Below are 17,255 nucleotides of genomic sequence, written 5' to 3' on the forward strand. Positions count from 1 at the left end.
AGCAATAAAAACTGACAAGTGCTCTAATTCCTCTCCATTCTAAACTAAAGAAAAAAGTTTTGTCTTTAGTTATACTTTAATACTTATGCACAGTCGTTCCCTTGTAGTATACTACCAACACTATGATCTGTATATTTTTCTCAGGCAGGAATCCTCCAAAGCATTTTAATTGCAAAGTTCTACTTATTTTTCACACCAGCCCCAGTGCTTTTACATCATCAGAAAATAAGGGCTATAAAGAAGAGTGATCTATGGTTGGTATTTATAAAGGTCACATGATGCTCAGCCAGCGATTACGGACAACATTCACAACATGTATCCAATATGTATCCTGCCTGGCCAAGAGACGGCCAAAACCCAACTCCACCTGACACTTTTCATACTACATGCCAGAGGTCAATACTTACAATACAATATTTACTGCCTCAAAAGGCAAATGTAGACATTTTGCTTATACGCCATTAGAGAAATGTAGGTAGGTAAATTTCTTGTCTAAGCGACCATTCGAAGGTCAAGTGTAGAGAGATGTCCACCGTTCCCCTATGACAACATGCAAAATCTGAATATTTCCCATTGGACACAGACTGTATAGGTGTAATGGAACATGAGAGGTAATAGGTGCCTAATGTATTATTCAACTTTTTATTGGTCACGTATTAATTAGGAAGAAGAAACATTTTGAAGGCCTACTACATCGAAAACGTATCTACTGGAAATACCTTTCTGTCATAAGTCTCTGCAAGCAACCATTCTTTCAAAGGGCATTACGAGGGTATCACAATCCTTTTGTATGTTGTCCCTGAATTTCTTGTTATTGAAGCCTTTACAACAGGATGTTGACATCATTACAGGACTTCTACTGGTAGGCTAAGCAACCCACTGACATTTTACATGCCATGGAGACTGCAGTGTTAAGAACTCCTAGCCATGTCCTGACTCTGTTGATACCCACCTTGTAAGTTTTGTGTTCCCACTCAACTTTAGGTAGTCCCACTTCTTTTGATTTTTTTTACTATGAAAAATTAAGCTAAAGTGCTATAACCCCTCATAAAGGTTGTGGCAGATGTGTAGACCCGTAAGGTCAAGCACAGAGATCTCACGACCACAGTCTCTAAGCCCTTGTACACACGGTCGGACATTCCAACGGAAAATGTCCGATCGGACCGTGTTGTCGGATAATCCGACCATGTGTGGGCTCCATCGGACTGTTTCTGTCGGAATATCCGCCCAACAAAGATTTCGAGCTGGGCTATAAAATTTTCCGACAACATGATCCGATCGAACTTTGTCTGATCGTTTGTAGAGAATTCCGATCGGACAAAGTGCCACGCATGCTCAGATCAAATTCCTAGACCAAAGCTATTGGCTACTAGCCTGAACGTAGTCCCATCGTAATGAAATAACGTCATCACGTTATGAACGATCTGATTTTCTGACAACTTTGTCCGACCGTGTGTATGCAACACCAGTTTCGGACAAAAGCCGTCGGACAAAATCCAACGGATTTGGTTGTCGGAATGTCCGACCGTGTGTACAAGGGCTTAGTGCTCTAGAAAACGGGTGCTTTACTTCTCCAGCAGATACCAAAAACAGAAATATCAGTTTTGGTAGGACTGACCCTTTCTGGACCACAGGACTACTACAGGGCACACTACTAAATGTCTATAGATCCAGTGGAAGAATGAAAACAGAAGCAGATAGTTCAACTAGATGACCACCATACTATGCTTGACCGAACCATTTGGATATACTTTATCTTCCGCTATCAGACAAAAATACTTATATAAATGACGGCGGAAGAATTACCTGGTTTTCTCATCTCTGTGGGGGGTACCTGGTCTAATTCCGAGTACACACAATGAGAATATTGGACGAATAATCGTCTGGTTTTTTTTTTGCACGCTAGTCTCATATTGAAAACGAATAGGTTACTAAAGTTACAAAAATTCTCGTAAGACATAATATAACTTCCTGCGATGATGTAATGTATTGCATTGTAATTTATTCTTTCATTTCCAAGCATGCATGGTCTTGGTCACATGACTTTTTTTCATACAAATACAATACTAATTACACGAAAATCATTCCTTCTGTTATCTTATGAGAGTGTTCCTTTGGATAATTTCGCAATAACTGTCATGATCGGCTCTTGAAAGCTGGCTACTAATGATCAGATTATCGGACAATCACTCCGAAAATGTTTTTTTTTTTCCCATCCAAAATTTCTCATCGTGTGTACCAGACTTTAATCTCGTTTCCTTTTGTTACATGCAGTGTCTGCCATACATCTCACAAATGAAAGGATTGCTGGTCAGAAGGTTATTGCTTCACATACTGACCAACAGGAATTTTTTTTTTTAAGACACCCATAATCGTCAGTCAAACATCACACAGCATGTAATATAAATAATAAACAGCAGATAATTGAGCATCTCCGCTAAAAAGAGAATGCTTCAGAATGGATGGAAAAGGGTCAGGACTTGAGCTATTGTAGACCGTTACTGCTGCCTGGGACCCTGGCATGGAAACCTAGCCCTCCGCACCACCAAGAAAGAAACAGCTAGTAATGTTTCATAAATCATTTGCAAGCTATGCTACTGTTGTCACTAACAGTGCTCCGTAAATTCTAGAAAGTGCAGAATACCTATATCTTTGGCTCTGTAATCTAGGAGTATATAAAGAACTAAACTGGCCAGTAACAAATAAGGGAAAGGGCAGGGTAGATCCTGCTGCCATGGATCCTGACAGCAATAAAGAACCAACACTAGGTCAAGTCTTGCCTTATTCCACCCAATAGGCAGAAATCCATATGAACATGCGTTTCAGGTTCACAGTTCTCTCCCACCAGAAAGACAACAGGACCTAGTGCCTGGTTTTGTCAAGCAATGGATTAGGCCGATATGGCCATGTGTCCAAACCCATCACTCTTATTGAAGAAGGGCTTTAAGTGTGGACTTTTTGATGGGCTACAAGGTGAGAGCTGTGTGTAAAATTCTTTCCGCAGTTTTGGCACATGTAGGGCTTCTCCCCAGAATGGGCTCTCTGGTGTATGACTAGATTGGAGCGGTGAGTGAAACTCTTGCCACAATCTGTGCAAGAGTAAGGTCTTTCCCCTGTATGAACCCTTTGGTGGGTCACCAAGTTGGAGCTGATGCTGAACTTTTTTCCACACTCGCCACAGCTGTAGGGGCGTTCCCCGGTATGAACTCTCTGGTGGGTGACTGCGTTTGAGCTGGTGCTGAAGGTCTTTCCACATTCCATGCACATATAAGGCCGGGAGCCAGTGTGCACTCGAAAGTGAGTGACAAGGTTCGACTTCTGGGCAAAACTTTTTTGGCAAACCACACAGGCATAAGGCCTGGACCTTGCAAGAGAATGCTCTTCAAGGTCATTGGACAAGTTCTGCCTTTCGTCTTTGACCTTCATTGGTAATGACTTAGTTTGCATATTTAGTTGGATTCGTAACCACTGACGATCTTGATTTACTTTTTCATCCATAGATGATGGATCTTCTGCTGCCTTATGGTCCTTTGTCTTTTTTACTTTTAGACATTTCTCCTCGTTGGATTTAGTCCCTTTAGATGAACATTTGGCCTCTTGGTCCTTCTTGGTTTTCAATTTACTCAAGTCCTCTTGAGTTCTCTTTTGTGAGATTTTAGGTGATGCTTCCATTTCTCAGTCTGATGCGAACAGAAATCTGTGGTCATCCAGGTAATGGACTGCTACGCCGAAAAAAACAAAGTGAAAACTATTGTAAGAGACTGCAGTAAGAACAGCAAACGACCTTACATTGCATACTATGATCAGGAGGATTGTATTTAGAGACCATGCTGTCCTAGGCAAACAGAATAATGATGACCCCATTCTATTACTAAAATTTAAAGGGGTTGTAAAGGTAAATGTTTTTTCATCTTAATGCATTCTATGCATTAAGGTGAAAAAACATCTCACAATGCCGGTGCCCCCAGCCCCCCTTCCGTTTTACTTAACTCACCCCTCGAAAGTCCCGCGCTCGCCCCCGCCGTCCTCTTCACCGCTCATCCAGGCCACTAATTGGCTGGAGTGGATAGATTGAAGGCAGCGCAGCCATTGGCTCGCGCTGCTGTCAATCACATCCAATGACGCAGCGCGCTGGGGGCGGGGCCGTGTGATACAGCGAGCCGCTATAGCCGCCGGCTGTATCACGGGAGTGCGCCTGCAGGTGCCTCTCCCCAATGCGAGGGAGCTCACATGAACGTGAGAAGTACCTGTGGGAAGAAGCAGAGACAGCCGCCGAGGGACCCCAGAAGAGCTGGTTCAGGGCCCCTCTGTGCAAAACGAGCTGCACAGTGGAGGTAAGTAAAACATGTTTGTTATTTAAAAAAAAAAAAAAAATTAACTTTACAATCCCTTTAATTATATTAGTAAAAACCTACTGCTAGAGGGGGCTATTGAAGACAGAATGGGGTCTACTTTATATGCAGAACTGGTGTACAGACCACCAAACAAGAGAAAAGTATAGAAGTTTCATTTTTTTTGTGGCCTATATTGACTTTTCTGATTACTCACAACAATCTCTGGACCTATGCCCACCTAAAGCCTGTCTAGAGATGGTCCTCAGGGTGCTTCCCCCACTAGCCCTGCTGCCATAGGCAGTGGCCCACAAGTGGTAAATATGCTAAATACAGACTGATCATCTAAAAAAAAAAAAAAAAAAAAAAAAAAAAAGGATCAGTTAAAATACAGCACCCACATATATTTTTTCAGTTTTAGATGGAGTGGTAAATTCTATATATGGTCAATCCTTCTGATAGACCCCATTGTCTTCCAGATCCTATGCCAAGTGGCTGCCCTGCTGCATAGTAACAGGGAGTTATCAGCTACAACAGTAGGGATCAGCTAGGCATGCAATATGCATACTTACATTAGCACAAAAAAAAAAACATACTTGGAATTTAGCTTTAAGGCTATTTTTTTTTTTTTATGAAAAAGATACTTACATTCTCTGGGCAATGATATTGCACAGAGTGGTCCCTTACCCCCTCTTTGGCATTCCCCTGCTGGTACTGTCCATTCTTTCATCTTCCAATTTTCCCCCTCAGCAAGCTGGGCTGTGTGCATCCATAGACACACGCAGCGACATCAAGCCACGCCCCCTTTCCCAACTCACAGGAATTTGACTGAGAGCAGCAGGAGCCCAAGTGTCTCCTGTGAGACCAGGAAGAGAAGAGAGCGGTGCTAAAAAAGGAAAATATTCTCATTGCCTCCTCAGTCCCAATTTTTTATGTCTCAATCTAGTCATGATTATGAAGCATCAATCTGTATAAGTAGCTTTTCAAGTAGCACAAACAAAATGTAACATATTGCCAAAAGTTTTGGGACACCTGCCTTTACACGCACATGACCTTTAATGGCATCCCAGTCTTAGTCCGTAGGGTTCACTATTGAGTTAGCCACCCTTTTGCAGCTTCAACTCTTCTGGGAAGGCTGTCCACAAGGTTTAGGAGTGTGTCTATGGGAATGTTTGACCATTCTTCCAGTAGAGCATTTGTGAGGTCAGGCACTGATGTTGGACGAGAAGGCCTAGCTCGCAGTCTCTGCTCTGATTCATCCCAACTGTGTTCTTTTGGGTTGAGATCAGGACTCTGTGCAGGCCAGTCAAGTTCCTCCACCCCAAGACTCGCTCATCCATACATATTTTATATTAAAGCAGTACTAAAAGCTGAGACTTTTTTTTTTTTTTTCATGGATATGATCATTTTAAATATAATGCACAATACTGGTAAAAGCTTGCTTTAAATGTAATTGTAATGCCTTCTATTACCTCCAGCCTATCAGCCTCCACCTTCATTGGGTTCGGATGCTGATCTTCCCCTCACAGAGTCTTTAAAGTGACTTTTTTTTAAACAACAAACATGTCATACTTACCTGCTCCTTGCAGTGGTTTGCACAGAGCAGCCCTGATTCTCCTTTTCTGGGGTCCTCCTGGATTCAGAGTACCCCAATAGCGAGATGCAAATTATAGTATAGAGTGACCCCTATAGCAAGATAAAAAAAAAACGTCTGCCTTTAGAACCACTCACTTCCTGCCCAGGACTTCATGTCCCATGAGGCATTGCGCCTCACACATTCACAAGTTCTCATGCACTTACTTACATGTATGGATGGTGTACTGAGCTGTATTGTGTGCTGCACTGTATTTCCTGATATGTAAACAAATAATGCATTCTGTATGGAGGACAACTAATCGGCTGGCCAATTAATCGATTATGGAAATAGTTGACAACTATTTTCATAATCGATTAATTTTCGATTAATCGATTACTTGTTTCGGCCCTAATTATCTTCAATGAAAGGAGACTGGAAAAAGAGATTCCTCACAGCTGTATATGTTAAATTGAGCCTGAATGTAAAGGAGATGTTTGGGGTATATAAAAAAAAAAAAAATTTATACTTACCTCAATGCTGCAGCATCAGTGCTGCAGCGGTCCCCCGCAGGCTCTAAGAATGAGAACTGAGCAATCACATGACTGCTGATCAATCAGTTCTTGGTCTTCTCGGAGCAGAGATTGGTGACTGTCTGTCACTGCTCTCCGCTCTTCCCCTCTAGGACTGCAGAGTGGGCAGCTGTAGAGCCAGCTGTTAGGCCTGATTCCCACCTATACATTTTAGTGCTTTTTGCATTTTGCACTACAGAACGTGTTCCATAGGAAACCATATTAAATGGACTGTAAAATGCAAAAAGCACTAAAAATGCATAGGTGTGAACCAGGCCTTAGTCAGGCAGCTAGGTGGATCCCAGCAATATAGTCGGGATCTATCCAGAGCCTGAAGGGGCTCTGTGATGTCAGCTGACAGCGGGCTATAGCCTGATATAAACCGACAAAAAAGTACGTTCCTACAACCCAGAAGAGAAGTATGTCAAAAAAAAAAAAAAAAAGCTTTACCCATGCTTCTCTTTTTGAAGACTTGTTATAGTGAACATCTAGGAAATGTTAACCGTGCCTAAGCAATATGGTGAAAGATTTACTCCTTATCTAGATTTACTACCGAAAGAAGCAGTGCACTTGCTGTGTCTATAGCCTCATAACTATATATCTGCAGTGTGAGATCTAAGGCACTGCTGCCTCAGAATGTTAATCTCAGAATTGGACTGAGATTTGGTGATGTCACTTCTGTGCTGTTCATTGTTCTCGTTGCTGGAGAGGAAACTGTACCTGAGAACCTGCAGTGCAAAGATCTCCCTGCTTCTGCTACTCATTCTGTGCTTCATCCACCTTTCCTGCTGCTTCTTGAATATTCTCATTAATATATCCTGAATATTCCCAGTCATCATGTCATCGGCCCTCAGGAGGGGGATCTCTGACATTAGGATGGAAAGCCCTTGCCTCTACCAAGATGGCTGCCTCCACCCAATGCAGAACAGGGAATGGTAAGTCAATAATGGTGAAAAGATGACGTGGATATGGGGAAACAAGAGAAGCCAAGATCAGATACACCGTTAAGCAAGATATGATTAATACAAATAAAGAGTAGAAGGCATGCATACATACTGTGCCCGAATGGGAGGGTGACTCCAAATATTGATTGGACCCAGGGCAAAGATTTTCTTGGGTTCTCTCGAATCCTCTTATCAACTATTTCAGGGATGTGCGGGCTCAAGGGGCAGCTGTGTTGGGCCCCACAACAATGACTGGGCCCAGGGCAGCTGCCCCTTTTGCCCTGTGTTAAAGACAGCCCTGGCTGTTGAGGAAAATAGGCAGAGTCCCGCTTTAGAGGTAAGGTAAAAAGCAATGACAGGTATCAATGTTTCCCAGCAGTTGACAGCTAGCACAGAGAAGCAAATAAGAGGAGTACAGGCTTGAGTCGAAACAGAGGGGGTGAAATATGACGGTGCTGTGCCATGTCACAGTATGAAGTGGTGCTGGTGGCACCCGAGGATCTCCAGGATGCTTGTTTTCTATGGGAAGAGCCTGGACTTTCAGTTTCCTACAGGATTAGTAAATCCTGCATAGGGTCCTTAAATTCAGAGGCTTTGTAGACTATTGGATGCAGTGAAGTCTTGAACCCTGGGTTCATTTTGCCAGAAACAAGCATACTGATCGTGCAGGTGTGCATAATACTTTAGGGAGAGGTGTTGGCAGTAGTTCAGGGCTCCACCGTGGGAGAAAAAGCATCTCCACCCAGGAGAGAGTGAGAGCAAAGACAGCTCCACAAAACCGGAAATGTATTTTATTGAGATTGTATGTGATAGACCAACACAAAGTGGAACATAATTGTGAAGTGGAAGGAAAATAAATAAATGTTTTTCATTTTTTTTTACAAATAAATATGTGAAAAGTGTGGGGTGCATTTGTATTCAGCCCCCTTTACTCTGATACCCCCTAACTAAAATCTAGTGGAACCAACTGCCTTCAGAAGCCACCTAATTAGTAAATAGAGTCCATCTGTGTGTAATTTAATCTCAGCTGTTCTGTGAAGCCCTCAGAACCTTAGTGAACAAACAGCATCATGAAGGCCAAGGAACACACCAGATAGATCAGGGATAAAGTTGTGGAGAAGTTTAAAGCAGGGTTAGACTATAAAAAATATCCCAAGCTTTGAACATCTCACGGAGCACTGTTCAATCCATCATCCAAAAATAAAAAGAGTATGGCCCAACTGCAAACCTACCAAGACATGGCCGTCCACCTAAACTGACAGGCTGGGCAAGGAGAGCATTAATCAGAGAAGCAGCCAAGAGGCCCATGGTAACTCTGGAGGATCTGAAGAGATCCACAGATCAGGTGGGAGAATCTGTCCACAGGACAACTATTAGTCGTGCTCTCCACAAATCTGACCTTTATGGAAGAGTGGCAAGAAGAAAGACATTGTTGCAAGAAAGCCATAAGAATTCCAGTTTGCGAGAAGCCATGTGGGGGACACAGCAAACGTGGAAGAAGGTACTCTGGTCAGATGAGACCAAAGTTTGTCTTTTGTCTTAAAGAGGAAAAATATTAAAAGCCAGCAGCTACAAATACTGCAGCTGCTGACTTTATATAAATGGACACTCACCTGTCCCAGGATCCAGCGATGTCGGCAGCAGAGATCGATCGATCGCTCGGCTCTCGGCTGCTGCCGCCGCCATTCTAGGTGAGGAACCAGGAAGTGAAGCATTGCGGCTTCACTTCCCGGTTCCCTACTGCGCATGCGTGAGTCGCGTAGTGCACTAGGAATGGTCCGCGCTGTCTCTGGGACCCGTGTGTGTCCTAGCAGACAGCGCAGAGGGACAGGAAGAGGCACAGACTCCCGTGGGAGTCTATGCCCGGAAGTGGGTGCAAATACCTGTCTTAGCCCCTGTACACATGGTCGGAGATTTCCACAACCAAATCCGTCAGATTTTGCCCATCGGATTTTGTCCGTCGGAACTTGTCCGAAACTGTTGCATACACACGGTCGGACAAAGTTGGCGAAAAAATCCGATCTTTCAGAACGTGATGACGTAATTTCGTTACGATAGGACTACATTCAGGCTAGTAGCCAATAGCTTTGATGTAGGAATTTGATCTGAGCATGCGTGGCACTTGGTCCGATCAAAATTCTCTACACATGATCGGAGTATGTCCGATCGGCCCAGTTGGTCGGGAAATATTTCCAACATGTTGGAAAATTGGGTCCAACGGAATCAGTCCGATGCATACCACACACAGTCGGATTATCCGACGACACGGTCTGATAGGACACATTCCGACGGATTCTCCGACCGTGTGTACAAGTGCTTAGACAGGTATCTGCACCCCCTCCCCCCTGAAAGGTGCCAACTCTGACACTGGAGGGGGGGAGGGTTCCGATCAGCGGAAGTTCCACTTTAGGGTGGAACCCCGCTTTAAGTTTAAGCAAAACGCTATGTGTGTCGGAAAGCTAACACTGCTCATCACCCCGAACACACCATCCCCACCGTGAAATATGGTGGTGGCAGCATCATGTGGTGGGGATGCTTTTCTTCAGCAGGGACAGGGAAGCTGGTCAGAGTTGATGGGAAGATGAAATGGAGACAAATACAAGGCAATCTTAGAAGAAAACCTGTTAGAGTCTGCAGAAGACTTGAGACCGGGGTGGAGGTTCACCTTCCAGCAGGAAAACGACTCTAAACATGCGGCCAGAGCTACAATAATGGTCTACATCAAAACATATTCATGTGTTAGAATGGCTCAGTCAAAGTCCAAACCTAAATCCAAATGAGACTCTGTGGCAAGACTTGAAAATTGCTGTTCACAGATGCTCTCCATCCAATCTGACAGAGCTTGAGCTATTTTGCACTCCACAATTATGTGCCACTTTGTGTTGGTCTATCACATAAAATCCCAATAAAATACATTTAGGATTTTGTTTGTAACATGACAAGATGTGGAACATTTTCAAGGGGTATGAATACTTTTTTCAAGGCACTGCGTATACTAATTAGGTGACTTCCGAAGGCAATTGGTTTCACTAGATTTTAGTTAGGGGGTATCAGAGTAAATGGGGGTATGAATACATTTGTAGGGTGCGTATTAACAGTAGAACATCTCTTCAGTTGATAAGAACTGTCATATTAATATGAGAAATTACCCAGCACCTGGACTGTCACTTTTTTTTAATAATTTTAAATTGCTATTTTCTCACATTTTCTATTTTAGATAGATTTTTATTTTTAATTTATGTTTTATATTTTTTCTTTGAGCGCCACTTAACCTGGAAAGGACCTATGTTCTTGGAACTTTGTTGCTTTCTTTTGAATGGTGGGTGCAAGGTTGTCAAAGGGGGGAGTGAAAGGGGGGGGGCTTAACCACTTAAGGACCGCCTCACGCCGATATACGTCGGCAGAATAGCATAGCTGGTTACAAGCACGTACCTGTACGTGGCTCTTTAAGTGCCCAGCCGTGGGCCGGCGGCGCGCTCTCGACCTGGTCCTGAGCTCCGTGACCGTGGTCGTGGGACCAGTGGACCGGATCGCCGCTGGGTCACAGAGCTGAAGAACGAGGAGAGGTCTGTGTAAACAAACCTCTCCCCGTGCTTCCCTGTGTGGCTGTCACCGATCGTCTCTTCCCTTTTATAGGGAAAGGCGATCAGTGACGTCACATGCCAGGCCACGCCCCCTACAATAAAAAAAAACACATACCACCTAGACTGCCCCCTAGTGGTTAACTCCTTCACTGCCAGTGTAATTTACACAGGAATCACTTCATTTAAATAGCGCGGATTGCTGTATAAATGCCAATGGTCCCAAAAATGTGTCAAAAATGTCCGATGTGTCTGCCATAATGTTGCAGTCACAATAAAAATCGCTGATTGCCGCCATTACTAATAAAAAAAAAATTATTAATAAAAATGCTATAAAACTATCACCTATTTTGTAAATGCTATAACTTTTGCGCAAACCAATCAATAATCGCAATTGCGATTTTTTTTTTACCAAAAATATGTAGAAGAATACGTATTAGGCCTAAACTGAGGAAAAAAACGTTTTTTTATATATTTTTTGGGAATATTTATTATAGCAAAAAGTAAAAAATATTGCATTGTTTTTCAAAATTGTCGCTCTATTTTTGTTTATAGCGCAAAAAATAAAAACTGCAGAGGTGATCAAATACCACCAAAAGAAAGTTCTATTTGTGGGAAAAAAAACTGCAATTTTGTTTGGGAGCCATGTCGCCCGACCGCACAATTGTCAGTTAAAGCGACGCAGTGCCGATTCGCAAAAAGGGGCCTGGTTGCAAATTGGTCGGGGCTTAAGTGGTTAAGCTTTGACAATAAAAAAGCTAGAAGCTGATTGGTTACTGGGCACAGCTGCACCAGTTTTAGTAAATCTAGTAAAATGAAACATTCCCAGATTCTGCAAAAAAATTATTTCAATTTCAAATTGTGAACATCAATGATCAGCACCAAAGTGTGCCCAGAATGTGACAGCTATATAATAATAATAATAAATACAATGTATCCAGCTGCTGATCAGATACAATGTATTCCTCATTCTATACATTGGGATTGTTCAGTCTGATCCCTCCTGGATCTCTCCCATAGGATCCCCCAAACTCATGGAGAGACACCCCAGACCTCCTGATGGTGAAGTGCGGCTCCCTTCCCCCAATGTCCGCCCCTGCAGTCCCCATCCTACCTGATCCACAGGAAGCCTTTTGTTTATGCGCTTTGTAAGAGGACGATTGAAGAGGCCAATTAGAAATCTGGATGCCGCGCTGCATTCTGGGACTCGCAGTCATTCCGCGGATCAGCTGAGTTCATTCAGAAACTACAAGTACGGTGCCGCTGTGTAGATCGCGGCCAATCAGAGGAGAGGTGGACGTTCTATCTCCGCCCATTTTCTTTCATCTGTAAAAGTTCCATTCTGGAGTAAAAAGCAGCCCCCGGAATTCGGCGGCGCTGCGGAGACCTCTAGTGGTCACAGGGGGTCGATGCAAGGACTAAGAAAGTCTAAATAAATCTGAAGAACTGTGCACTGCACTTCAATGAAACAGCATAGCTGCTCACTGTCCCTGATTTGGAGGGGGCTGCCCCTGATTTGGAGGGGCTGTCCCTGATTTAGTGGAGCTGTCCCTGATTTGGAGGGAGCTATCCCTGATTTGGAGGAGCTGTCCCTGATTTGGAGGGGCTGTCCCTGATTTAGTGGAGCTGTCCCTGATTTGGAGGAGCTGTCTCTGATTTGGAGGGAGCTGTCCCTGATTTGGAGGGAGCTGTCCCTGATTTGGAGGGAGCTGTCCCTGATTTGGAGGAGCTGTCCCTGATTTGGAGGGAGCTGTCCCTGATTTGGAGGGGCTGTCCGTGATTTGGAGAAGCTGTCCCTGATTTGGAGGGAGCTGTCCCTGATTTGGAGGGAGCTGTCCCTGATTTGGAAGAGCTGGCCCTGATTGGGAGGGAGCTGTCCCTGATTTGGAGGGGCTGTCTCTGATTTGGAAGGGCTGTCCCTGATTTGGAGAAGCTGTCCCTGATTTGGAGAAACAGTCCCTGATTTGGAGGGAGCTGTCCCTGATTTGGAGAAGCTGTCCCTGATTTGGAGGGAGCTGTCCCTGATTTGGAGAAGCTGTCCCTGATTTGGAGGGGCTGTCTCTGATTTGGAGGGGGCTGTCCCTGATATGGAGGGGCTGTCCCTGATTTGGAGGGGGCTGTCCCTGATTTGGAGGGGCTGTCTCTGATTTGGAGGGAGCTGTCCCTGATTTGGAGGGGGCTGTCCCTGATTTGGAGGGGCTGTCTCTGATTTGGAGGGAGCTGTCCCTGATTTGGAGGGGCTGTCTCTGATTTGGAGGAGCTGTCCCTGATTTGAAGGGGGAGCTGTCCCTGATTTGGAGGAGCTGTCCCTGATTTGGAGGGAGCTGTCCCTGATTTGGAGGGAGCTGTCCCTGATTTGGAGGGGCTGTCCGTGATTTGGAGAAGCTGTCCCTGATTTGGAGGGGGCTGTCCCTGATTTGGAGGAACTGTCCCTGATTTGGAGGTGCTGTCTCTGATTTGGAGGAGCTGTCTCTGATTTGGAGGGGCTGTCCCTGATTTGGAGGAGCTGTCCCTGATTTGGAGGGAGCTGTCCCTGATTTGGAGGAACTGTCCCTGATTTGGAGGGGGCTGTCTCTGATTGGGAGGGGGCTGTCTCTGATTTGGAGGGGCTGTCCCTGATTTGGAGGGGCTGTCTCTGATTTGGAGGAGGATGTCTCTGATTTGGAGGGGTCTGTCTCTGATTTGGAGGGGTCTGTCTCTGATTTGGAGGGGGCTGTCTCTGATTTGGAGGGGCTGTCCCTGATTTGGAGGGGCTGTCTCTGATTTGGAGGGGCTGTCTCTGATTTGGAGGGGCTGTCTCTGATTTGGAGGGGCTGTCCCTGATTTGGAGGGGCTGTCTCTGATTTGGAGGGGGCTGTCTCTGTCCCTGACTATAACTATCTATTTTTGGTTATATAGGATATCAAATATACAGTGGTGTGAAAAAGTGTTTGCCCCCTTCCTCATTTCCTGTTCCTTTGCATGTTTGTCACACTTAAGTGTTTCGGAACATCAAACCAATTTAAACAATAGTCAAGGACAACACAAGTAAACACAAAATGCAATTTGTAAATGAAGGTGTTTATTATTAAAGGTGAAAAAAAAATCCAAACCATCATGGCCCTGTGTGAAAAAGTGATTGCCCCCTAAACCTAATAACTGGTTGGGCCACCCTTAGCAGCAACAACTGCAACCAAGCGTTTGCGATAACGTGCAATGAGGCTTTTACAGCGTCCTGGAGGAATTTTGGCCCACTCATCTTTGCAGAATTGTCCTAATTCAGTTACATTAGAGGGTTTTCGAGCATGAACGGCCTTTTTAAGGTCATACCACAACATCTCAATTGGATTCAGGTCAGGACTTTGGCTAGGCCACTCCAAAGTCTTCATTTTGTTTTTCTTCAGCCATTCGGTGGTGGACTTGCTGGTGTGTTTAGGATCATTGTCCTGCTGCAGAACCCAAGTTCGTTTCAGCTTGAGTACACGAACAGATGGTCGGACATTCTCCTTCAGGATCTCTTGGTAGACAGCAGAATTCATAGTTCCTTTTATCACGGCAAGTCTTCCAGGTCCTGAAGCAGCAAAACAGCCCCAGACCATCACACTACCACCACCATATTTTACTGTTGGTATAATGTTCTTTTTATGAAATGCAGTGTTCCTTCTACGCCAGATATACTTGGACACACACCTTCCAAAGAGTTCCACTTTTGTCTCATCGGTCCACAGAATGTTGTCCCAAAAGTCTTGGGGATCATCAAGATGTGTTGTGGAGAAATTGAGACGAGCTTTGATGTTCTTTTTGCTCCGCAGTGGTTTTCTCCTTGGAACTCTGCCATGCAGGCCATTTTTGCCCAGTCTTTTCCTGATGGTGGAGGCATGAACGCTGACCTTAACTGAGGCAAGTGAGGCCTGCAGTTCCTTGGACGTTGTTGTGGGGTCTTTTGTGACCTCTTGGATGAGTCGTCGCTGCGCTCTTGGGGTAATTTTGGGCGGCCGGCCACTCCTGGGAAGGTTCACCACTGTTCCATGTCTTCGCCATTTGTGGATAATGGCTCTCACTGTGGTTCGCTGGATTCCCAAAGCTTTGGAAATGGCTTTATAACCCTTTCCAGACTGATAGATCTCAATTACTTTCTTTCTCAATTGTTCCTGAATTTCTTTGGGTCTCGGCATGATGTGTAGCTTTTAAGGATCTTCTGGTGGACCTTACTGTGTCAAGCAGCTCCTATTTAAGTGATGCCTTGATTGTGAACAGGTGTGGCAATAATCAGGCCTGGGTGTGGCTAGAGAAATTGAACTCAGGTGTGGACAACCACAGTTATAGTATGTTTTAACAAGGGGGGCAATCACTTTTTCACACAGGGCCATGATGGTTTGGATTTTTTTTCACCTTTAATAATAAACACCTTCATTTACAAATTGCATTTTGTGTTTACTTGTGTTGTCCTTGACTATTGTTTAAATTGGTTTGATGTTCCGAAACACTTAAGTGTGACAAACATGCAAAGGAACAGGAAATGAGGAAGGGGGCAAACACTTTTTCACACCACTGTACATTTTTGATTGTATGGGTATTTTCACATATGTTTTTATTTTTCGATTTTATATGAATCAAATTGGTAACATTTATGATTGTTTATGAATATACTTAGTTCATTATACATTTTTATCTTTATTTTTTGCTTTTAGGATTTTATAGATGAGGTGTTTTCACTAACAGATACTTATTCTTAAGAATCAGGAGCCCATCATGTAGGCTTTGATACCACCTGGTTCTAATACCAACAAAGGGTTATGATCTGGGTTTCAGCTGTTCCCATTGAGTGGACCCGAAGCATCACATGATTGTGTGGGCGTCAACATTTTGAACAAATCAAGTATTTTTCATCTGTATTATACAGCAAAACCTTGGATTGCAAGCATAATTCATTCCGAAAGCAAGCTTGTAATCCAAAGCACTTGTATATCAAAGCAAATTTCCCTATAAGAAATAATGGAAACTCAAATGATTTGTTCCACAACCATTTATTCATAAATCCTTCAGTTTATAGTCCATATAAAAAGATTATAGCAATGTGATAGGTTGTGTAACCATAAAATGTCCATCCACAAATGGAAGCCTCCACAAGGGGATTAGAAGCAAAATCCAGCAGGAGCTCCAGAGTATAAAAGAGAAGAGAGACGCCTCTAAGTGTAGCGATATGTTGCTAAATGTTGTACCTTCATCAAATGTAAAAATATTGCTATACTTACAGGCGCCTCTCTTCTCCTTTTATACTCAGTTGTGACATGACGCTACTTGTATATTAAGACATCGCTTGTTGCTTGACTTACAAAACGCTCCCAAACCAAGTTACTCTGAAACCAAGGTTTTACTGTATATCACTGTTGTTCATTTATTATATAGTAGGTGAGGTTGGAAAAAAGACACAAGTCCAACCTATGTGTGTGATTATATGTCAGTATTACACTGTATGTTGCGGTCATTCAGGTGCTTATCTAGCTATGATTAAGCACCAATAAGAGTGGTGTCAAACACGTCAGCTGCTGTACCATTTTTATTCTGATTATATGGACTTTTTCTTCACTAAAGATAGTTTCCTGTAGTGTGGCCATCCGGATTATTTTTGCTCATATATATCTTGCATACTAATGCCGCGTACACACGATCGGAATTCTCGTCGGAAAAAGCTCTGATGGTTTTCCCAACGGAATTCCAACCAACGGAATTCGGCTCAAGCTGTCTTGCCTACACACGGTCACACCAAATTCCGATCATTTATAACGCAGTGACGTACAACACGTGCGACGTGACTAGAAAAAGGAAGTTCAATAGCCAGTAGCCAATAACATCCGTCTCGTAGTTGAATCTGAGCATGCGTGATTTTTGGCGATAGAAAGTTTTTCCGTCGGGAAAATTGAGAATATGCTATCAATTTTTGGCTGGCGGAAATTCGGACATCTAAATTCTGATGGAGCATACACACGGTCACAGTTTCCGATGAAAATCTCTCATCGGTCTTTTTCTGGCCAGAATTTCCGATCGCGTGTATGCGGCATAAGCCTGCACCCTAACTGGTGGGGGAGGTGATATTTTGGAACAGCCGCCTTGAGTGGGTTTTTCTTCCTATACTGCATTAACATATTTTAGACATGTTATTTACCTGGAAAAGCCTTCCTTATCCAAATACCCATAGACTGTTGCCGAGTGCCGCCATCTTGGATGTGCTTTTAGCAGCCCCAGAGGATTTAGAACTGTTACTCAATTGACCC

At 43.8% G+C, this 17,255-nt stretch overlaps 1 protein-coding gene across 2 annotated transcripts; it reads right to left on the reverse strand.

The window, feature by feature from the left end:
- Positions 1–623: 623 nt before the first annotated feature.
- Positions 624–12,274, reverse strand: LOC143935256 (uncharacterized). 2 transcript variants are annotated; one of them, XM_077458972.1, is made up of 2 exons: positions 12,116–12,274; positions 624–3,719 (listed from the first exon to the last, which is right to left on the reverse strand). In XM_077458972.1, exon 2 carries the CDS (start codon positions 3,670–3,672, stop codon positions 2,944–2,946), a length of 729 nt encoding a protein of 242 aa, XP_077315098.1. In that variant the 5' UTR covers positions 3,673–3,719; positions 12,116–12,274; the 3' UTR covers positions 624–2,943. The 2 variants fall into 2 exon arrangements, with proteins under 2 accessions (XP_077315098.1, XP_077315097.1); XM_077458971.1 differs by having other exon boundaries at positions 624–3,722; positions 12,116–12,268.
- Positions 12,275–17,255: the final 4,981 nt, after the last annotated feature.

The sequence above is a fragment of the Lithobates pipiens genome, unplaced genomic scaffold, assembly GCF_037356315.1.
Source record: "Lithobates pipiens isolate NorthernLeopardFrog02 unplaced genomic scaffold, aLitPip1_a1.2 Scaffold_28, whole genome shotgun sequence".
NCBI lineage: Eukaryota > Metazoa > Chordata > Amphibia > Anura > Ranidae > Lithobates > Lithobates pipiens.

What these genes read in the sequence shown, in the direction of transcription:
- LOC143935256 (XM_077458972.1), bottom strand. Translation starts at nt 3,672, where the DNA reads ATGGAAGCATCACCTAAAATCTCACAAAAGAGAACTCAAGAGGACTTG.